Source organism: Somniosus microcephalus, chromosome 7, assembly GCF_052327205.1.
Source record: "Somniosus microcephalus isolate GS21.2 chromosome 7, FLI_Smic_1.0, whole genome shotgun sequence".
Taxonomy (NCBI): domain Eukaryota; kingdom Metazoa; phylum Chordata; class Chondrichthyes; order Squaliformes; family Somniosidae; genus Somniosus; species Somniosus microcephalus.
The window spans coordinates 100,026,777-100,051,184 of NC_140993.1; the positions used below are offsets into that span (position 1 = coordinate 100,026,777).

General features: G+C 45.0%; 1 protein-coding gene across 1 annotated transcript in view; it reads left to right on the forward strand.

The window, feature by feature from the left end:
* The window catches only part of myom1b (myomesin 1b), a 197,267-nt gene extending 175,404 nt beyond the window's left edge, over positions 1 to 21,863 (forward strand). The window contains exons 39-40 of the mRNA XM_085992788.1: positions 8,769 to 8,904; positions 12,937 to 21,863. Of these exons, the coding sequence (XP_085848914.1) occupies positions 8,769 to 8,904; positions 12,937 to 13,154 (354 nt within the window). The 3' untranslated portion in view covers positions 13,155 to 21,863. The remainder of the gene's footprint in view (positions 1 to 8,768; positions 8,905 to 12,936) is intronic.
* Positions 21,864 to 24,408: the final 2,545 nt, after the last annotated feature.

Consider the following 24,408-nt stretch of genomic DNA (forward strand, 5'->3'; position numbering starts at 1 on the left):
GGGGCTTGAACCCTTCATCTTCTGACTTAATGGCAGGAAAGCTATGACTAAATCAAAGGTTCACACCCCTAAAATCAATAAAAGCACTATATGCAACATCAACCTTAATCAACTTGCTAATAGATACAAGATTAAATGTAAGAAATTTAGAACACAGGGCAGGAGAACATACTTTACAGAGAGTTTTGAGGTTGAGGAATTCACTTCCAGGGTTAACAGTTGAGGCAGAAACTATGTCAACATCTAAGATTAGATTGGATATATGGATGAAGGAAATGTGGTTGAAGGGATATAGGAACAGGGCGTAAATGCGATTAAATCACTTGGAGGGTAAATGTCGACATGGACTAGTTGGGCTGAACAACCTCTTTCCGTAATATAACTTCTGGCTATTTCTATGTATTTCTCCCAAGGCCTCTAAAGGCCTTTCTGGAGAGTACTGGAGCCAGCATTCAGTTCTGTCATGAGCTAACCGCAATCCAGGGTACCATCAGCAACAACAACAACAATAACTTGTATTTATATAGCGTCTTTAACATAGCAAAACGTCCCAAGGTGCTTCACAGGAGCGTTATCGACAAAATTTGAGTATTATCAACCAGTCATTCATGTACACATTCCTGATGTATCCTCCTGGCACACAGTGCCCCATGCTGGGAATGTTCATTTGTAATGTCAACCCATTGACATTTTTTTGCTACAGACAGATTTAATGCTATCCTACACATTCAATCTAAGTTTTTCTATTATATGAGTATATTGGCTCCCGGTCTGGCAACATCTCGATTTTAAAATTCTCATCCTTGTTTTCAAATCCCTCCATAGCCTCGCCCCCTCCCTATCTCTGTAACCTGCTCCAGTTCTACAAACCTCCGAGATCTCTGCACGTTTCTAATTCTGGCCTCTTGAGCTTCCCCTATTTTACTGCTCCACCATTGGTGGCCGTGCCTTCAGCTGCCTAGTCCATAAGCTGTGGAATTTCCTCCCTAAAACTCTGTGCCTCTCTCTCTCCCTTCTTCTTTAAGACGGTCCTCAAAACCTATCTTTTTGATCAAGCTTTTGGTCATCTGTCCTAATATCTCCTTGGATGCGACTGCTGCCAACGAACCGGAAGAGTTCTGCGCATGCACGCTGCCGGTTCGTCACGGGACCAGGTTCATAAAAAAAAAATTTAAAGCCGGGAAGGGAGGGGGCTGGTGAGAAAAAACCGGGAAGGGAGCGGGCTGGTGAGAAAAAACCGGGAAGGGAGCGGGCTGGTGAGAAAAAACCGGGAAGGGAGCAGGCTGGTGAGAAAAAGCCGGGAAGGGAGCGGGCTGGTGAGAAAAAACCGGGAAGGAAGCGGGCTTGTTGGCGTGACCGTTTTAAAAAAATGCTTCCGGTTGTTGGAGTGCGCTGTACGCTTCTGTGCAGCTTCCGGTTCGTTGGCAGCAGTCACTCCGTATCTCATGTTGCTCGGTGTCACATTTTGTTTGCTAGCACTCCTGTGAAGCACCTTGGGATGTTTAGGCACTATATAAATGCAAGTTGTTGTTGTTGCTATGCAGAGAGTCTAGGTTTGTCCTACAAAGAAAACACACCAGAGAAACTTGAGGAGTTGGAGCTTTTTTTATGGGAGCCGAGAAGGTTGAGGGGTGATCAGATTATGAAGAATAAATAGTGATGGATTGTTTCCATTGTCAGCAAGACAGTAACACGAGAGCACAGATATAAGATGATCACAACAAGAATTAAAGGGGAGGTAAGAAGAAAGTTTCTTTACACAGAGGTTGGTTCAAATGTGAAATACTGGGGGAAATTCTAATGTTCTGACGCGCTGGGAGCGGTGGAAAACCCGGAACTCTAAGTTTCCCTGCGTGCTGTGGAGATTTAACTACGCAGTGTGCGTGTGACATTACTGACAGGGCTGAGAGTGCCTGGAAGTCGGCCTGATTGAGAGGTTTGGCCTCCAGTCGGGCGGGAAACACTGGAGAGCAGGCCGCAGCCCCAGGTAGGTCTGAGCACTGAACCCAGGGGGTCCGATCCCCAACCCCAGGGCGGCCGATCCCGGTGGGGACCAATCCCGGAGGGGGGGGGTTCCAATCCCCGACCCGCTGATCCCGGTGGGGACCAATCCCGGGGGGGGGGTTCCAATCCCCGACCCCAGGGCAGCCGATCCCGGTGGGGACCAATCTCGGGGGGGGTTCCAATCCCCGACCCCAGGGGGTCCTATCCCAGGGGTAGTCCAATCCCTGACCCTAGTGGGTCCGATTCCGGGGGGTCCAATCCCGGACCTCGGAGTCTGATCCCGGGGGGGTCCAATCCCCGACCCCAGGGGGGCCGATCCCAGGGGGGGTCCAATCCCCGACCCCAGGGGAGCCGATCCCGGGGGGTCCAATCCCCGACCGCAGTGGGACCAATCCTGGGGGGGTCCAATCCCCGACCCCAGGGAGTCCGATCCTGGGGCGGGTCTAATCCCCGACCCCAGGGGGTCCGATCCTGGGGGTTCCGATCGCGGAGGGTCCAATCCCCGACCCCAGGGGGTCCAATCCCGGGGGGTCCAATCCCCGACCCCAGGAGGGCCAATCCTGGGGCGGGTCTAATCCCCGACCCCAGGGGGTCCGATCCTGGGGGGTCCAATCCCAGACCCCAGTGGGTCCAATCCCCGACCCCAGGAGGGCCAATCCTGGGGGGGGCCCAATCCCCGACCCCAGGGAGTCCGATCCCGGGGGGGGGTCCAATCCCCGACCCCAGGGGGGCCGATCCTGGGGGGATCCAATCCCTGACCCCAGGGGGGCCGATCCTGGGGGCGGTCCAATCTCTTACCCCGATCGGGGTCCAATCCTGGGGGTGTCCGATCCCCAATCCCTGGGTGGGGGGGCTTATATGGGGGTGGCTGATGATGGGGGCGCTTGGGGGAAGCACTCCCACTCCTCCTAGCCCACAAGGAGTGCTCCCCGGCCGGCCACAGCTAAACCTGGAGATTCAACTCCACAGCGTGTGTCTGACGACATTGACAGGTTCCCCGCCCAGATATCAGCCTGATTGACAGGCTTGGCTTCCAGTTGTGCGGGGAGCACTCTAGAGGAGGCTGCAAGATGAGATAGATCTGATCTCCTACCCCGGGGGGGATCCAATCCAGGGATGTCCGATCCCCTACCTGGGGGGGTGTCCGACCCTTGACCCCAGGGGAAGTTTGGATGGCGGGGCAGCTGATGGTGGAGACTTGGGCGGCCGGGAGGAAGCATTCCTGCTACTCTCGGCCCACAAGGAGTGCTCTCTGAGGCTGTCCTCGTCTCGCTGCTACAGCCAGGATTGCCGAGGCCCAGGAAATCCGGCCGGCCACAGGTTAAATCCGATGGTTCCAGCCTCGTTATCATACTTAAAGTGCCAACCCGCCTCCTGGGAGTGGGTTGGCTTCCTGCTCCCCCAACCCCCTCCACCCCCCCACCGCCCCCCGCCCCTGGCCCGTCTCTGGTAAATCCAGAAGTGGGCAAGTTGGAGGCGGGTTGGGGTTCGGATTCAGACATTTAACACTTTAACCTCCCTCCCAACCCAAACCTGCCCCTTTTTTGGAGTTAAAATTTCTGTGTCACAACCTTTGTTGAAACAGAGTGGAACTGGGTCAGAAATTTCAATGGAATGGTCACCACAAATTCACTGGAAACAGATACCCTCCTTCCATAGTCTGCCCTGCACTTGTACACTTTCACCTTTGTTTATAAATGGAAAGTAATAACACGGTTTAAAAGGAATTTATGAAAAATATTTTTGGTAAATCTCAACCAAATTCAATACTATAGATACATTAAGGGGCTGATACCCTGGGCCAAGTTCAAATTCAACAATGTCATCAAATTTTGTCCTGTGCTGTTTTTAATATGTTATAAGTATTTATTGCTGCTGTGACTTTACAAAAACATTAGTGAATATAAATGTGTCTTGGGCGGTTGTGCAAAACAGGCAATAGCGAATCGGCAGCCTATTTTGCATTCCGCCTGATTTTCTTTTCCATTGGCTTCAACAAGGAGATCCATCACTGGGCTCAGAATTAGGAAACATATAATAGCAGTCACCACAGTAGCTGGTGTGTTATTGTTCGATGTCTACAACAACAATCGACACGTGTAACATGTCCTTTAAAGTATTGCAACAATCCAAGATGCTTGCAGCATTCTGGGTTGTACTTGTATTGCTGCCAGCAGAATATTGTTAGTTTATAATGCTTCTTACAATGTTAAATGCAGCATTTATGAATCAGCATTAACCAGACGACATTAAACTAGGGTGGTAGCCTTAACAGTTATCCCCAGTGTCCTAGCCAATATTTATTCCTCAATCAACATCACGAAAAAAAGCCGGATTTTCCGATCGGAGGCTTCCTACAGGCGGATGTCTCCAATCAGAAAAAATCTACAAACTTACCTGCTGGCTCCGTAGGTCCAGAGACTTCTGATCCTGGGCCTCTGATCTACGAAATGTGCAGAGGCCCAGGTATCCCAGGGGCGCAGGTGGTTCGCAAGCGCCCCATGGATCATGTGGGACATTGGGAACCAATCAAAGAAAGGAAACCACTTCACACTTTTGACAGATCTGTCAAAAGTATGAATGGGGTTCACCTAAAAAAGTTAAACATTAAATAAATTTTTAAAAATCATGTATTTAAAATTAGTTAAAATGACATTAAATTAAATAATTTAAACAAAAATTTAATTTTTTGAAAAAATAATTAAAGTTTATTACAGGACTAAAAATAAACTTACCTTTTTTAAATGTATTTTTAAATTATACATCAGTGAAAAAAAAATATTAAAAAAAAAACTCTTATGCTGGTAGTAGTAGGCGCAGGCAGGTAGTGCAGGGGTCCCGTGTTGGCATCCCCCTTTCAAACAGATATACCACTTTGGATATTGTTGAGGGAGATGGCTTATCGGGGGAAGGCAGCAGCAGCCAACTTCCTGGCACCATGGGTGGTCATGCTGCACAGGACGGGAGGAAAAAGAGCGGGAGAGCTATAGTGATAGGGGATTCTATTGTAAGGGGAATAGATAGGCGTTTCTGCGGCCGCAAACGAGACTCCAGGATGGTATGTTGCCTCCCTGGTGCAAGGGTCAAGGATGTCTCGGGGCGGCTGCAGGGCATTCTGGAGGGGGAGGGTGAACAGCCAGTTGTCTTGGTGCATATAGGTACCAACGATATAGGTAAAAAATGGGATGAGGTCCTAAAAGTTGAATATAGGGAGTTAGGAGGTAAATTTAAAAATAGGACCTCAAAGGTAGTAATCTCAGGATTGCTACCAGTGCCACATGCTAGTCAGAGTAGAAATAGAAGGATATTTCAGATGAATACGTGGCTAGAGGAATGGTGCAAGGGGGAGGGATTCAAACTCTTGGGACATTGGAACCAGTTCTGGGGGAGGTGGGACCAGTACAAACTGGACAGTTTGCACCTGGGTGGGACCGGAACCGAGGTCCGAGGGGGAGTATTTGCTGGTGCTGTTGGGGAGGGTTTAAACTAAAATGGCAGGGTGTTGGGAACCTGTGCAGGGAGACAGAGGAAAGGGAAGCAAGGATAGAAACAAAAGACAGGAAGGAGAAAAGCAAAAGTGGAAGGCAGAGAAATCAAGGGCCACAGTAAATAATAATTCTAAAAGGACTAAGTGTTAAAAAATCAAGCCTGAAGGCTTTGTGTCTCAATGCGAGGAGCATTCATAATAAGGTGGATGAATTATCTGTGCAAATAGATGTAAATGGATATGATATAATTGGGATTACAGAGACCTGGCTCCAGGATGACCAAGACTGGGAATTCAAAATCCAGGGGTATTAAATATTCAGGAAGGGCAGGAAAAAAGGAAAAGGAGGTGGGGTAGCATTGCTGGTTAAAGAGGAGATTAACACAATAGTAAGGAAGGATATTAGCTCTGATGATGTGGATTCTGTATGGGCAGAGCTGAGAAATACCATGGGGCAGAAAACATTAGTGGGAGATGTATACAGAACCCCAAACAGTAATGCTGAGGTTGGGGATGGCATTAAATGGGAAATTAGAGATGCGTGCAATAAGGGCACAGCAGTTATCATGGGTGACTTTAATCTACATATAGATTGGGCTAACTAAATTAGTAACAATACTGTGCAGGAGGAATTCCTAGAGTGTATACGGGATGCTTTCCTGGACCAATATGTCGAGGGACCAACTAGAGATCAGGCCATCTTAGTCTGGGTATCATGTAATGAGAAAGGATTAATTAGCAATCATGTTGTGCGAGGCCCCTTGGGGCGGAGCGATCATAATATGATTGAATTCTTCATTAAGATGGAGAGTGAAGTAGTTGACTCAGAGACTAGGGTCCTGAATTTAAATAAAGGAAGCTATGATGGTATGAGGCACAAGTTGGCTAGGATGGATTGGGGAACGTTACTTAAAGGGTTGATGGTGGATAGGCAATGGCAAACATTTAAACATCGCATGGATGAACTATAGAATTTGTTCATCCCTGTTTGGCATAAAAATAAAACAACATTGGCTATCAAGGGAAATTACAGATAGCATAAGATCCAAGGAGAGGACATATAATTTGGCCAGAAAAAACAGCAAACCTGAGGATTGGGAGCAGTTTAGGATTCAGCAAAGGAGGACAAAGGGATTAATTAAGAGGGGGAAAATAGATTATGAGTGTAAGCTTTCAGGGAACATTAAAACTGACTGTAAAAGCTTCTATAGATATGTGAAGAGAAAAAGATTGGTGAAGTCAAGCGTAGGTCCCTTGCAGTCAGAATCAGGGGAATTTATAATGGGGAACAAAGAAATGGCTGACCAATTAAATACATACTTTGGTTCTGTCTTCACAAAGGAGGACACAAATAACCTCCCAGAGATGTCGGGGAACATAGGTTCTAATGAGAGGGAGGAATTGAATGAAATCAGTATTTGTAGGGAAATGGTGTTAGGGAAATTGATGGGATTGAAGGCCGATAAATCCCCAGGGCCTGATAATCTACCTCTTAGGGTACTTAAGGAAATGGCCCTAGAAATAGTAGATGCATTGCTGGTCATCTTCCAAAATTCTATAGACTCTGGAACAGTTCCCATGGATTGGAGGATAGCTAATGTAACCCCACTACTTAAAAAAGGTGGTAGAGAGAAAACAGAATTATAGACCGGTAAGCCTGACATCGGTAGTGGGGAAAATGCTAGAGTCCATTATAAAAGATGTAATAGCAGAGCACTTGGGAAACAGTACAATGTAGATAAATGCGAGGTTATCCAATTCAGTGGCAAAAACAGGAAAACAGATTATTATCTGAATGGCAATAGATTGGGAAAAGGGGAAGTGCAACGAGACCTGGGTGTCCTTCTGCACCAGTTGCTGAAGGTAAGCATGCAGGTGCAGCAGGCGGTTAAGAAGGCAAGTGGTATGTTGGCCTGCATAGCGAGAGGATTCAAGTACAGGAACATGGATGTCTTGCTGCAGTTGTACAGGGCCTTGGTGAGACCACACCTTGAGTATTGTGTGCAGTTTTGGTCGCCTTATCTGAGGAAGGATGTTCTTGCCATGGAGAGAGTGCAGCGAAGATTCACCAGACTGATACCTGGGATGGTAGGAATGACGTATGAGGAGAGATTAGGTCGATTAGGCTTATATTCGCTAGAGTTTAGAAGAATGAGAGGGGATCTCATTGAAACTTATAAAATTCTAACAGGACTAGACAGACTAGATGCAGGAAGGATGTTCCCGATGGCGGGGGAGTCCAGAACCAGGGGTCATGGTCTAAGGATAAGGGGTAAGCCATTTAGGACTGAGATGAGGAGGAATTTCTTCACCCAGAGAGTGGTGAACCTATGGAATTCTCTACCACACAAGGCAGTTGAGGCCAATTTATTAAATATATTCAAGAAGGAGTTAGATATATTTCTTAAGGCTAAAGGGATCAAGGGATATGGGGAGAAAGCAGGGACAGGGTACTGAATTTGGATGATCAGCCATGACCTCATTAAATGGCGGAACAGGCTCGAGGGGCCGAATGGCCTACTCCTACTCCTATCTTCTATGTTTCTATGTTTCTGAAAGCTTTTACCAGGCGTAAGATATTTAAAGGTTCTCAGTGGGCAGAAGTTGTGCAGAAAGTGGAACTCCCTGCCCGCGGAGGCCCTTCTCCAGGATAGGCGGAGGATCTGTCAGGAGGATTCTTGACAGATCAGAAGTGCCAGGATTTTGGGCATGCGCTTCGCATACCTGAAACCGGCACTTGCCCCATGGTTGTGTACACACCTCGTACGCACTCGTGAGGTTCGGAAAATCCAGCCCATTATCTGGTCATTATCACGTTGCTGTTTGTGGGAGCTTGCTGTGCGCAAATTGGCTGCTGCGTTTCCTACATTACAACAGTGACTACACTTCATTGGCTGTAAAGCGCATCGAGACATCCGGTGGTCATGAAAGATGCTATATAAATACAAGTCTTTCTTTTAAGTTTGTGGAATCAGTGTGCTATCCCCCTTGTAAGTTTTTTTTAAAATGGCTCAATATAGTAGTACTATTCTTTCAAATTAAGGTAAATTTTACCAACGTTTACACATAAATGAACATTTTTATTTAAAATGTATGCAATTTTCGATGTAACCAGTTTTTATATGATTAATGCCAAGGTGGTAACCCAGCGTGTAATTTCAATAACCAACTGGGTGATGAAAAATCATTATTACAGATTTGATTCCTCTTTGGATTTAATTGTCTATATACAGGGCAACATGTATTCTTGTAACAAATTAATGATTCTTCTGACTAGCTGATGGTTTCCCACTCCTGCGGAGAGCTTTGTGTGGCTATGTACATTGCTGATACTGCTGGCAATGTTCAGGAAACTTTGACTAAAGACACAGCAAAAACTACAACTGGAAGAAAAAACATCAATATAGATGAAGGTGAGTAATGGCTGCTGTTTCTTTTTAGTGGGAAAAAGTTTGTCAGTTTACACTGAAATGGCACTTACAGCAGGTTGACTTATACAACAATTAAAATACTCAGTTTAACAGTAATGGACGCACGAAGTACATCAAATGGGCAATTTAAAGAAAAAGGTAGCATGATTTGTAACCCATTGTACTGCCGCACAATCATTATCATTCAACCATATATATTTTAGTAAATGTTACCAAGCACACTTAAAACACACCTCATTTAAAGAGGCAATGGGGGGGGGGGGGGCGATATTTTAACATTTTGAGGTGCTGGGAGCACGGGGACCCAATAGCCCACGGGAAACCCAGAAGACCGGGTCTCCCCGCACACTGTGGAGATTTAACTCCACAGCGTGCGTCTTACATCATTGACAGGTTCCCCGCCCGGACGTCAGCCTGATTGATAACCTTGGCTTCCAGTCAGGCAGTGAAGGCTGGAGAAAAGGCCACAAGACTGGGTAGGTCCGATCCTCGACTCCGAGGGGGGCAATCTGATCCCTGACCTGGGGAGGGGGGGGGGGGGGGGGGGAGGAGCGAGGGGTCCGATTCTAAGGGGGATCCGATCCCTGATCCCGGGGAGATCTAATCCCTGGCCCCAGGGGTGGTCTGATCCCAGGCGGAGGTCTGATCCCCAAAACCAGCAGGGTCCAATCCCTGATCCCAGGGGTTTCAATCTCCAATCCTGGGGGTTGGGGGTGGGGGGAGGGGGTTCCGATCCCTGACCCTGGGGTTGGCCTGATCCAGAGGAGGGGTTTTGTATGGACAAGAGTCTGATGGTGGGGAGCTTGGGGGGCCCAAGAGGAACCGTTCCTTCTACTCCTGACAAGGAGTGCTCTACGAGGCTGTGTTCACCTCGCTGCAGCTGCCAGGTTTCCCAAAGCCTGGAAAACCTGGCCTACCACAGTTAAACCTGCTAAGCTGGTTAAATCCAAGGCTTCCAGCCTCATTTACATCTTTAAAATGCCAACACACCTCCTGGGAACAGGTTGGCTGCCCGCCCCTTGTCCTGCCTGAGTAAAAGCCGGAAGTTGGCAGGTTGGAGCTGGCTTCCCGACACACTTCCAATTTTTGCCAAATTAACCCCCACCCAATCCCACCCACTCCCCCATGTTAAAATTCCCCCCAGTGGTTCGACAAACATATATATTTGCAAATCTTCTTTAGTTTGGAGAGAAAGAGCAATATGTAATTTTTACAACAATTACATCATTTGCAATTGGCATGATCGTGGGTTTCACAAGTTTTTTGTTAGTTGAGTGCTGCAAACAAATATAAGTTTTGTTTCAATCAGACGGTGACTGTTACAAATTTGGGGTCAGCTGTAGCTACCTTCTTGGGTTTAGTGGCATCAGTTGCTTCCTAAGCAGATCCCACATCCCTTACATTCCATTCTTGAGTGATACTGCCCAATATTTACTTATACAATAACATAACCCAGGAGGTGTAGCAATGTGTTCCCTTAACCTACAAACTGGATATTGTAAACTTGTACATGCCTCAGAGTGCTCTTCTCCAGCCTTTCAATAGGTGGAACTGATGAACATTATGATAAAACAAGGTTCATGACAAATCAAGAAACTGGGCTATTGTGACCGGAAAGAGTAGCAGTTCCAGACTTTTAAAAGAAGCATTGCAAGAGAAATTTTTAAAAGCACAAAACAGCAAAAGCTCTATCCCAAACAACAGATGGAATATTCACTTTTTTTATTTCTTTTTAGGACCTAGATCTTAATTCCCAGCTCAGTCTAAGATCATGAGGATGTGCAGTCAGTCTAAGATCTGTCTTCTTGCAGCCTTTGTTAGACCTGACTGATCTTCAATAAACTTTTTTGTCTCTTTTTTGCTAATTCTGACTCCAGCAAGCAAAATTTTACCAAGCTACCCTGGCAACTACCTATGCTGAGCTCAAATAAATTGTCAGCTCAACCAAAGTAGATAAGAATAATCACTGAAATGTCCAAATTGACTTTTATTGTCTACACCACGTTGGTTCAGACTTCCTGTCTGAATCTTAATCTACATCTTCAGTACTGTTGTCCTGTGAATTTAACTCCTTTAAAGCTAACTCAATCACAGCATTTTAGCATATATTACACAACGGTCCCCAGTGGCAGCATAGTCGGAAATTCCAAAAAGTGACAGGGGTTCTGTAGGCTTTGGTGAGTGGTTTATGAAACATTAGCTTATTGATAGCTTTATTAATGCTGCCTCATGATCTGCTGTTCAACTGTTTAATGCAACAAGTTAGAAACTCCAATAGCAGAAATAGAAAAAGCATTATTCGATTTACCATTTAACATTTAAGTGAACCCTTCTTTTCTGATCACTTTAAATGGACTTATAAATGAAGTGAAAGTTGCTTAAATTACACTTCATGGTTGAGTAGATCTCCTGATTTTTGATTTAAGGACTCTTCAGTAGGGCTAGCTGTTAGGGAGTGATATCTAAAATGGATAAGTGGGGTAAAACCACCAATCTCTTGATGTTCTTATTACATTGCAACATCCTATTATAAGTGGTTATTGCATTACTAGTATCCTCTACTTTCCCTTTATGGTTATTGTATACCAAACCAAACATAAAATACACATAAGCCTGTATTTTATTATTAGATTTGGTGAGAAGCCAACTTTTGAACTTATTTCGCCAGTTTAAATTCTCTATCCATCCTCGCATTACTTGTTTTCAAACAATTAATCTTGAGATGCTGTATCAGAAAACATCTGTAAACATTTAGGCCCCGATACTTAGCCAAATTGAGAGGCTGGCTGTTGGGCGGAGAGGCTTGCGGCTTCAGGCTGCAGCTGGGGAGCGTAGAGGAGGGAGGGATTGATCGGGGATCGGGGGGAGACATCGATTGGAGGGCTGGGAGAGATCGGGGGAGATGGGGAGAAGATCGCGGAGGACCGGAGAGATCAGCTGAGGAGCGGAGAAGATCACGGAGGGCTGGAAAGATCGGGGGAGGGGAGAAAATCGTGGAAGGCCGGAGAGATCAGGGAGATGGGAAGAAGATCGCGGAAGGGGCCAGAGAGATCTGTTGGGAAGGGAAGAAGATTGCAGAGTGCCGGAGAGATCAGAGAAGGAGGGGAGGAGATCGTGGCAGGCCAGGGAGATCGGGGGAGGAGGGGAGAAGATCGCGAAGGGCTGGAGAGATCGGAGGAGCATGGGAGAAGATCATGGAAGGGGCCAGAGAGATTTTAAAAAATTCATTTATGGGATGTGGGCGTCGCTGGTATACCAGCATTTATTGCTCATATCTAATTGCCCTCGAGAAGGTGGTGGTGAGCCGCTTTCTTGAATCGCTGCAGTCTGTGTGGTGAAGGTAATCCCAGTGTTGATAGATAGGGAGTTCTTGGTTTTTAACCCAGCGACGACGAAAGAACGGTGATATATTTCAAAGTCAGGATATTGTGTAACTTGGAGGTGGTGGTGTTCCCACAGAGAATTGGAGAGGAGGGGAGGACATGAGGGAGGGGGGTGGTGGGCCGAGATCCCAGGCTGTGGAGAATATCGGAAGGGCATCGGGACACGGTGGGGGTGTGGGGATGAGCGCTGGCGAGGTTAAGAGGTATGCTTGGTGGTCTGGGGGGGAAGCACTCCTGCTCTCCTAGCCCACAAGCAGTGCTGTAAAGGCACTTACCTCTTCCATGCACCAGTCCTTGCCTCCTTTTAGCTGCCAGGTTTCCCAATGCCCAGGAAAGCCGGTTGGTCAGCGTTAAAGTTGGAACGGGAAAAACACCTGAGGAACGCAGTCTTGTTAAAATAGTTAAATGAAGGACCCATCTCCTGGGAGTGGGGTTAGTCACTTGCCCACCACCCCCCCCCCTCCATCACGCCTCTGTCAAAACCAGAAGTAGGCGGGTTCGAGGCAGGTTGGGGCTGGGTTTGACATTTTTTTATATTTTTACTTCCCACTTGACCCAAACCCACCCGTTTTTGGGGGTTAAAATTCCAATCTTAGTCACTGACTGAATTGTTGATCTATAATGCATACAGATTTGAGAAAACCATGTGTGGAAGAGTTTATTGCAACTGAAGAAACTCCCGATCCAATAACGTTTCCTGAATCATATGAGGAGACAGTTCCAAATTCAACTACAAGCAAAGAACCAGTTGGTGAAATCAACATCTTGGAGAAAAATGAGCAGCTGATACAGTCTTGTACAGTACAAGAAGCGTCAGATTCAGCTATGTTCCAAAGTCCAAATGACTGAAAGAATAAAGAGATACTGTTATAAAATATACACAGTACATATGGAAGATATATTTAAAAATGATGATGAAAGCTAAGTCACTCAAGAATTAGCTTGTCAAGGCATCATGGATGGACAGATACTCAATATCATACATCAGTTTGAAATACTAGTTATAGTATATATAGAATAACACATAGATTGGATTGTGCTACAAAAAAGTAACGTATTAAAGGGCTCAGATGAGTCATAAATCATTAGGACAAATTTCAAGCAGTTTATCATGTCAGCTGAATCCTAAGATGTGCTACATCCTTGAAATAGACTGCAATCTGTGTGTTAACACTTATAATGTATATGTAAAGTTTGAAGTGGTGATTTTAGGTCAAATCCAGTGAGACTGAACAGAGAATCAGGGCTGTAGTGTTATAGCCCTATCTTTAATCTGCACTTTCTCCAGCAAAGCTCCAACTCCAGAAGCACAGCATCACTAAATTTTCCCTTTTTATTCCTTCCTTTATGACTGACCATTCAAAGTCACTGATTCCCATAACTGAATTGTGATTTAAATTAAAGTGTCATTGCACCATGCGCTCTGAACTGTAGTACTGTACCATTGGGTGTTATTTCACTGCATGTTAAAGTATACCGTATAAAGGTAATTTTACAAATTCACATTTCTGGTGGTGAGCCTCATCCACTGGGAGCATGTCAAGGTTTTGATCAAATGTCTGGATCTCAGACATATTCTCAGCCAGCTAGGTTCCCCAGTAGCAGTGCAATATTGTCAAATTATCCCCTTTATTTATTATTGCATAATATATAGTTCTGTTTATTCAACTGTTATATGCCATCAAGATATCCACTAGACAGAAAAACTGGGCATATATATTCACAACTTACCTGCAACATTAAAAAAAAATCCAATTCTAATACATATACGACTGGAATTTCCGTAGGGATTCTTTGTAACTTTGATGGAAGATCAGTAGGACCTCTGGAGAAGTGGTGTAAATACGATGTATCTACAGGATTTCCCCTGATCTTCCACTGAAGTTTCAGCGAGTGATCAGGACAACCCCACAGAAACTCTCCACCATAAAATAGTATCGAAGTCACTTGAGATCCGCTCCACGAATATTGGGACCTAAAGTCCTAATATGGCAGGCATGAAACATGCACAAATTTCCAGCCAGAAGTGCACCACCCACCATATTGAGTAAGGACAAACAAGAGTGTCATTTATCCATGCTTTTGCATATACAAATATGGGTCTTAACATATGTTTGAGGTACCTTCTCCAAGATTGGTTTGCCCGGAGGCAGCCAGTGCCATTGCCGGCTACACTCAGGAAAATCAAACCTAGGGATTGCCTGCAACAAAGAAACGAAGTAACTTACCTGAATATGGAGCTGGAAGGAGCAAAAGTGCTCCTCCAGACTCCACATTAAAGAACCCAATCACCGTCGACCCCTCTCCCTTATCATCGCCACTCCTGACCCGATCCCAATCTCCCCTGTGCTCCCTATCCAACCCCCGTTATCCCTGACCCCAACCCAGACCCAAACCCCCGACCTCGTGTTCCCTCACCCCTTCATCTAGGTCATTAATACAAATTGCAAATAGCTGAGGCCCAAACACTGATCCTTGCGCACCCCACTAGTTACAGCCTGCCAACCTGAAAAAGATCCATTTATCCCTTCCGACCCCACATCCTATCCATCACAAATATCACCTACTTACACCTCTGCAATATCACCCGTCTCCACCCATGCCTCAGCCCATCTGCTGCTGAAACCACCATCCATGGTTTTGTTTCCTCCAGACTCGATTATTTCAATGTTCTCCAATGGCCTCCCATCTTCCACCCTCCATAAACATGAACTCATTCAAAACTCTGTTGCCCATATCCTAACTCGTACCAAGACCCGTTCATCCATCACCCCTGTGCTCGCTGACCTACTTTGGCTTCCAGTCTGGAAACGCCTCAAATTTAAAATTATCATGTGAAGGCCCTTGAGGGTGCGGAGGAGATTTACCAGAATGGTTCCGGGAATGGGGGATCTTACCTACAAGGACAGGTTGGAGAAGCTGTATTTGTTTTCATTATAGCAAAGGAGGTTGAGGGGTGATTTGATAGATGTGTACAAGATTATAGAAACATAAACACATAGAAGATAGGAGCAGGAGTAGGCCATTCGGCCCCTCGAGCCTGCTCCGCCATTTAATTAGATCATGGCTGATCATCCAAATTCAGTACCCTGTCCCTGCCTTCTCCCCATATCCCTTGATCCATTTAGCCTTAAGAAATATATCCAACTCCTTCTTGAATATATTTAATGAATTGGCCTCTACTGCCTTCGGTGGTAGAGAATTCCACAGGTTCACCACTCTCTGGGTGAAGAAATTCCTCCTCATCTCTGTCCTAAATGGCTTACCCCTTATCCTTAGACTGTGACCCCTGGTTCTGGACTCCCCGACCATCGGGAACATCCTTCCTGCATCTAGTCTGTCCAGTCCTGTCAGAATTTTATAAGTTTCAATGAGATCCCCTCTCATTCTTCTAAACTCCAGCGAGTATAAGCCCAATCGACCCAATCTCTCCTCATACGTCATTCCTGCCATCCCAGGTATTAGTCTAGTGAATCTTCGCTGCACTCCCTCCATAGCAAGAACATCCTTCCTCAGATAAGGCGACCAAAACTGCACACAATACTCAAGGTGTGGTCTCACCAAGGCCCTGTACAACTGCAGCAAGACATCCTTGTTCCTGTACTAGAATCCTCTCGCTACGAAAGCCAACATACCATTTGCCTTCTTAAGCGCCTGCTGCACCTGCATGCTTACCTTCAGCGACTGGTGCACAAGGACACCCAGGTCTCATTGCACTTCCCCTTCTCCCAATCTATTGCCATTCAGATAATAATCTGCCTTCCTGTTTTTGCTACCAAAGTGGATAACCTCGCATTTATCCACATTATACTGCACCTGCCATACATGTGCCCAATCACCCAACCTGTCCAAATCATACTGGGATTTCTCGGCATCCTCCTCACAGCACACACGCCCACCCAGCTTTGTGTCATCTGCAAACTTGGAGATATTAGTTCCCTCGTCTAGATCATTAATATATATTGTGAATAGCTGGGGTCCTAGCACCAATCTCTGCGGTACCCTACTAGTCACTGCCTGCCACGCGGAAAAAGAGCCGTTTATTCCAACTCTTTGCTTCCTATCTGCCAGCCAGTTCTCTATCCAAGTCAGTACCTTGCCCCCAATCCCATGGGCTTTAACTTTACACGCTAATCTCTTGTGCGCGACCTTATCGAAAGCCTTCTGAAAGTCCAAATACACCACATCCACTGGTTCTCCCTTATCTATTCTACCAGTTACATCCTCAAAAAATTACAGTAGATTAGTCAAGCACGGTTTACCTTTTGTAAATCCATGTTGACTTTGTCCGATCCTGTCACTGTTTTCCAAGTGCTCTGCTATTACATCTTTTATAATGGACTCTAGCATTTCCCTACTACCGATGTCAGGCTTACCGGTTTATAATTCCCCATTTTCTCTCTACCACCTTTTTTGAATAGTGGGCTAACATTAGCTACCCTCCAATCCATGGGAACTGTTTCAGAATCTATAGAATTTTGGAAGATGACCAGCAATGCATCTATTATTTCTCGGGTCACTTCCTTAAGTACTCTAGGATGTAGATTATCAGGCCCTGGGGATTTATCGGCCTTCAATCCCGTCAATTTTCTTAACACCATTTCCCTACAAATAATGATTTCATTCAGTTCCTCCCTCTCATTAGACCCTATGTTCCCTGACATCTCTGGGAGGTTATTTGAGTCCTCCTTTGTGAAGACAAAACCAAAGTATGTATTTAATTGGTCAGCCATTTCTTTGTTCCCCATTATAAATTCCCCTGATTCTGACTGCAAGGGACCTACACTTGACTTCACCAATCTTTTTCTCTTCACATATCTGTAGAAGCTTTTACCGTCAGTTTTTATGTTCCCTGAAAGCTTACTCTCATACTCTATTTTCCCCCTCTTAATTAATCCCTTTGGCCTCCTTTGCTGAATCCTAAACTGCTCCCAATCCTCAGGTTTGCTGCTTTTTCTGGCCAATTTATATGTCTTCTCCTTGGATCTTATGCTATCCCTAATTTCCCTTGTTAGCCACGGTTGAGTCACCTTTTTTGTTTTATTTTTATGCCAAACAGGGATGAACAAATTCTGTAGTTCATCCATGCGATGTTTAAATGTTTGCCATTGCCTATCCACCGTCAATCCATTAAGTAACATTCCCCAATCCATTCTATCCAACTCATGCCTCATACCATCGTAGTTTCCTTTATTTAAATTCAGGACTCTAGTCTCTGAGTCAACTACTTCACTCTCCATCTTAATGAAGAATTCTATCATATTATGATCGCTCCATCCCAAGGGGCCTCACACAACACGATTGCTAATTAATCCTTTTTCATTACATAATACCCAGTCTAAGATGGCCTGATCTCGAGTTGGTTCCTCAACATATTGGTCCAGGAAACCATCCCGTATACACACCAGGAATTCCTCCTCCACAGTATTGTTATTAATTTGGTTAGCCCAATCTATATGTAGATTAAAGTCACCCATGGTAACTGCTGTGCCCTTATTGCATGCATCTCTAATTTCCTGTTTAATGCCATCCCCAACCTCAGCATTACTGTTTGGGGGTCTGTATACAACTCTCACTAATGTGTTCTGCCCCTTGGTATTTCTCAGCTCTACCCATCCAGATTCCACATCATCAGAGCTAATATCCTTCCTTACTATTGTGTTAATCTCCTCTTTAACCAGCAATTCTACCCCACCTCCTTTTCCTTTTTGCTTGTCTTTCCTGAATATTGAATACCCCTGGATGTTGAGTTCCCAGCCTTGGTCACCCTGGAGCCATGTTTCCATAATCCCAATCATATCATATCCATTTACATCTATTTGCGCAGCTAATTCATTCACCTTATTACAAATGCTCCTCGCATTAAGACACAAAGCCTTCAGGCTTGATTTTTTAACACTCTTAGACCTTTTAGAATTATTATTTACTGTGGCCATGTTTGATATAAACCCTTGACTTCTCTACCTGCCACTTCTGCTTTTCTCCTTGTTGTCTTTTGCCTCTATCCTTGTTTCCCATTCCTCTGTCTCCCTGCACAGGTTCCCAACCCCCTGCCATTTTAGTTTAAACCCTCCCCAACAGCACAAGCGAACACTCCCCCTAGGACATTGGTCCCGGTCCTGCCCAGGTGCAAACCGTCCAGTTTGTACTGGTCCCACCTCCCCCAGAACTGGTTCCAATGTCCCAGGAATTTGAATCCCTCCCCCTTGCACCATTCCTCTAGCCACGTATTCATCTGAAATATCCTTCTATTTCTACTCTGACTAGCATGTGGCACTGGTAGCAATCCTGAGATTACTACCTTTGAGGTCCTATTTTTTAATTTACCTCCTAACTCCCTATATTCAGCTTTTAGGACCCTGTCCCAGTTTCTACCTATATCGTTGGTACCTATATGCACCATGACAACTGGCTGCTCACCCTCCCCCTCCAGAATGCTCTGCAGCCGCTCCGAGACATCCTTGACCCTTGCACCAGGGAGGCAACATACCATCCTGGAGTCTCGTTTGCGACCGCAGAAACGCCTATCTATTCCCCTTACAATAGAATCCCCTATTACTATAGCTCTCCCACTCTTTTTCCTCCTGTCCTGTGCAGCAGAACCACCCATGGTGCCAGGAAGTTGGCTGCTGCTGTATCCCCCCCAACAATATCCAAAGCGGTATATCTGTTTGAGAGGGGGATGGCCACAGGGAACCCCTGCACTACCTGCCTGCGCCTACTACTCTGCCTGGCGGTCACCCATTCCCTTCCTGCCTGTGCAGCCTTTATCTGCGGTGTGACCAACTCCCTAAACATTCTATCCACGACGTCCTCAGCATCGTGAATGCTCCAGTATGTATCCATTCACAGCTCCTGCGTCGCAATGCGGTCTGCCAGTAGCTGCAGCTGGATACACTTCCCGCACAGATGGTCATCAGAGACACAGGAAGTGTCCCTGATTTCCCACATAGTGCAGGAGGAGCATACCCCGGCACCGAGCTGTCCTGCCATGACTTACCCTTCAATTAATTTAAATGAACTTAAATCAAATCAATACCACCAATTACACTACAATTAAATGATATACTCAAGGGCCCTTGGTTACTAGCACTAGAAAGTATAACCACAAAAAAATTTAAGACCTGCTAAACTTTATAATCTATTAACCTTAACTGTCAACTGTAGAGTAGTATAAATACTCCCTGGCTGTACTCGCCCAATCAGCTGCTCCCTCCTGCCCGCATCATGTTTTGAATCGTGACGTGGCTCTGGAATGCCACCGCCCATCTGAGATTGGTAAGAAAGCCCGCGAAAGTGAGTTTAAATACTCACTGGGTCTCCAGTCTCACTGCTCCCGACACCAGCCTCTGCAAAGAAAGCCCGTGAAAGTGAGTTTAAATACTCACTGGGTCTCCGGTCTCACTGCTCCCGACACCAGTCTATGATGGGTTTGGATAGGCTAGACAGAAAAAGGCTGTTCCCACTAGTTGATGGTACAAGGACTAGGGGACACAGATTTAAGGTTTTGGGCAAGAGATACAGGGCGGACGTGAGGAAAAACTTTTTTACACAGCGAGTGGTGATGACCTGGAAATCGCTGCCAACGGAAGTGGTGGAAGCGGAGACACTCAATGTTTTCAAGGGGAGACTGGATAGGCACTTAAGGGAAATAAACTTGCAGGGCTACGGAGATAGAGTGGGGGAATGGGACTGACTGGATTGCTCTACAGAGAGCCGGCACAGACGCAATGGGCCGAATGGCCTCCTTCTGTGCGGTTGTGACTATGGGGGAGAAATTCGGTATCACCCCGATTGGGGTGCAATTATCGGCCAGGCACAAAGTTTAGCGCCTGGCGCTAATTATCACCTCCGACTGCAAACTTGGCTTCTATCACCCCTGGAGGTGATTGGAGCGCTAAATCAGGTGCTACACACCTCTCTTAAGGTGCTAACCCTGAGGAATGAGGCGCTACCTCAGAGTACTGGCGAAGCTCATGTGATGTCAGTCAGCAATGGAACACAGACACACTGGTGCCGGCCAGTTCTTAAAGGGGAGGGTCAATCTTGCTCTCCATCCAAACCATGCTCATTGCAGCCTTTAATCTCGGCCTGGAGAGACCTGTACATCAAATCTGTTGGAAAGAACAATGGAGAGGCCCAGGGAAAGAGCTCAGAGTTCTGCCCCCATAGTCTCTTCTAAATCGATGCAAAGAAGATCAAATCAAAAAGAACCTGCAAAGTACTGCTCAGTAGCCAAAACTCCTCAACACAGCTTTGAATATCTCCTGCAGTCTCTCTCTCTCACTCAGGATGCGTGGTGCAAAAATGACACCAACAAAAAAAGGCAGGAAACGGTCACCTTTAAATAGCGCTCCCCCAGTCCCTTCCCGACTGCAAAACGCTCCCCTCAATCTGTCATTACTAGCGGCAGGTGGTAAGACAGGGGGCATCACTCAATATCCGGTCAGGGGCGTTGCACACTCAACTGATGTCACGATCTGCGGGCGCAGGAGATCGTGGCGGTAGTGTTCAGCTCCGCCGCAAAATGTCTAGTCAATTTCGTGAGCGGTGCAAACATCGCCGCGCCCGGGCATTGTTGCTTTTCACCCCATTTGCACCCTCTTAAGAATTTTTCCCTCTATGACTCATCCTAGTTTTCAAATCTCTCCATACCTCTTTGACCCAGCTTTCGATCACCTATCCTGATATCACTTTATGTGGCTCAGTGTCAAACTTTGTCTGATAATGCTCCTGTTAAGCGCCTTGGGATGTTTTACTACGTTAAAGGCGTTCTATAAATGCAAGTTGTTTCTTTCTTTGAATGTATCAGTATCACAGACAATCTATCTTACACATATATTAAAATAGGCTTGTTGGGGTGGAGTTTCCGCTTCGAGCACAAATTGCGCCCAAAATTGCACTAGTTTTCAGAAGTTATTTTTCTCGGCTTTACGCTCAAATTCACTTGCATAATTCCAAAGGTAAAAGCTCCCATAGGCCAGCGCAATCGGGCAGCATTTTAGAATGTATTTTCTTTTTTAGTTTGCTTTAAAAAATATTCGTTGATATATTTAAAGAGCGGTAACTTGGTGCAGTTTGATTAATACAGCTGAAAATAAGCATTTTTAATCAGAGTGTCTAGTCCACCAACTGTGAGTATCCCATTTTTAAATAACTGAAATTGACTTTCGAAAACTATACAGAACCATTTGCTGGTTATATTGGTGTACAAAAGTCAGTTTCTTGTAAATTACAAAAAAAAATTCAAAAGCTTTCAAAATGTGCGTATTAGTGTCCTTGCACCTAAAATAAAAGCTTAATTGTTAGAGCCTCCTCGAAGACCAAAAACAGGCTTCTAGAGTGATGTTTTAAACTAGTGTAAAAGATCGCGGAAACTTGATTGTGCTGAACATAATTTACGCTTAAAATTCTGCGATCTTTTACACACTGAAAGATTAGCACAACTGAGTGGAAACTCCAGGCCCTTATATCTGATGCACTTTATAAGATCTTATGCAATACTTGACTATAAAACTTATATTGTGTGATACTTTATTAAAAGTTTGCAGTGACATATTTGTAGATTCCAGTTGTTTGACTTCCATATATTTTACCCACAGAGCAACTTATTAAAAAAAACAATTTTTAAAAGGAAAAGTTTTACCTTGACATGTAAGTTACAATACTCCAAAAAAGTTAATGAATTAAAAATCATTTTCAACTTTGATTTAATAAAAAGGCATTCTGAAACAATATAATAGAAGTGGAATGGGTATTTCAGAATGTTGTACATGTCTACTACCATGAAGTTATTAATTTCTTCTGGCATTTCAGTTATTGGTAAATTACTATATCTATTCAAAGATGATTATTCAGCCCAATTTATATCTATACATAGTCAATCAGCAGTTATATCACATGTTGTCTCACAAATTCATTCTCACTGTTGCCATAAATAGCATAGTTATCATCTACGTATTTCCAGTCCAGCACTGTGATTTTTCCTTTGGTTGCAGGTAATTGCCGATCTACAGCCAAGCCATCCATGTATTGGATATCATAATGGGCTTACAAACTGCACTTGGTACTCATAAGCCCAAATTGCAATTACACACATACATAGGTGGTCTCTACATATTCACGCCTCATAATTTGAGCCTGTGACAATAATGGGGAAATTATACCTTCAGACTTTATAAATCTACCAAGTTTTAGAATCATAAAATATTACAGCACAAGGGAGGCCATTTGTTTCATGATGCCTGTACCAGCTCTCTGAAAGAGCAATCTATTTGTTGTATTTCTCTGCTCTTTACCCATTCCCTTTTCTTTTTCAGACACCGACTTGCTTCCCTTTTTAAATCTATTATGGATTCTGCTTCTACTACTGTTTCTGATAGAAGGTTGCCAGAGCATGGAATGCCCCAAGTAAAAACATTACTCCAGAGTCCAGGGAATTTTGATATATTGCAACCAATGCATCCACCATCTCTGCAGCCACTTCTTTTAAGACCCTGGGATGCAGGCCATCTGGTCCAGGGGACTTGTCATCTTTTAGTCCCATTATTTTACCAAGTACTATTTCCTTAGTGATAATGATTGTCTTTAGTTCCCCCCTCCCTGTGGCCCATTGATTATCCATTATTGGGATGTTGTTAGTATCTTCTGCCGTGAAGACAGATACAAAATATTTGTTCAGTGTCTCTGCCATTCTGTGATAGTAGATTGGCGGTTAGGATCAGATCAGCCATGATCTTATAGAATGGCGGAGCAGGCTCGAGGGGCCGATTGGCCTACTCCTATTTCTTATGTTCTTATTTCCCCATTCCCCATTATTAATTCCCCAGTCTCATCCTCTAAGGGACCAACGTTTACATTAGCTACCCTCTTCCTTTCTATATACCTGTAGAAGCTTTTACTATCTATTATGGGGAGCGGGCGGGGAAGTGGCTTTGAGCCCAAGATCAGCCATGATTTTATTGAATGGCGGAGCAGGCTCGAGGGGCCAAGTGGCCTATTCCTGCTCCTATTTCTTATGTTATTAAATGGAATCCCATAAGCATAATGGTGATCCCCCTTACTGATTGGTTGGGCCGAACCACATGATCCCAGGGGCGCTTGCGAACCGCATGCACTCCTGGGATATGTGGGCCTTTAAGCATGTCTACTCAGAGGCCCAGGAGCGCAAGTCTCCGTGGATCCAAGGCCATCAGGGAGGTACGTAGATTTATTGTGGTTCTGAGGCATCCGCCCGTGGGAAGCCTCCAACCGCAAATTCAGGCCCATTATTCACAGGGTACAATGAAAAACGTTACTTACCAGAACTAACTAGTTGTTTGACCTGGCTGGAGCTCAGCACGTAGCGAAGTGATGATAAACCGACAGCCTGTTTTACACCCCACCCCATTTTCTTCTGCATTGATTTCAATGGAACAGTAAATTGGGGCAGGGTGTAAATGGGGTGGCCGATTCACTGTCGCCCATTTTTTGCCCGGTGGTAAAAGTTAAAATTACCTGCTCCCCACCGTACATCTAATTATTTTATTATATTGGCCCAGAAATTCGGGTCGGGGGCTTCCCGCGGGTGCAAGCCCCCGACCTGCACTTACATTGTGCGCCGACCGTTGAGCTATAGGGCCCCGTGGAATTCCGATCCGGGGCCTGATCCAGCTACCGGCGCGCAGTGCTTGCGTATCCCAGGGGCGCAGTTAGTTCGATGCGTCCCCTGGGATCACGTGGGCCATGGGCAGCCAATCGGAGCAGGGAATGCTCCATTCATAAGTCTTGACAGGAAGACTTATAAATACTACGGCCCCGAAATAGCACTAAACCTTCAAATAAATCACATTTTTAAAATAAACTATAAATTACATGAAATAACTATTTTAAACAATAATTTAAATTTAAATATAAAAAATAATTTTATATTCTAACAGGGCTAAAAATAAACTTACCTTTAAAGTATTTAAAAATAATAAACCTGTGGAAAAAATGTTTTAATTTTAATTAATTCACCACTTACCTTGTAAAAAGCAGGCCTTACACCTGCTTTTTATATGTGTAAATTCTGCAGACTTACCCTCACGGAAAAACCTGTAAAAAAAACCTAAGTTTGATGCGC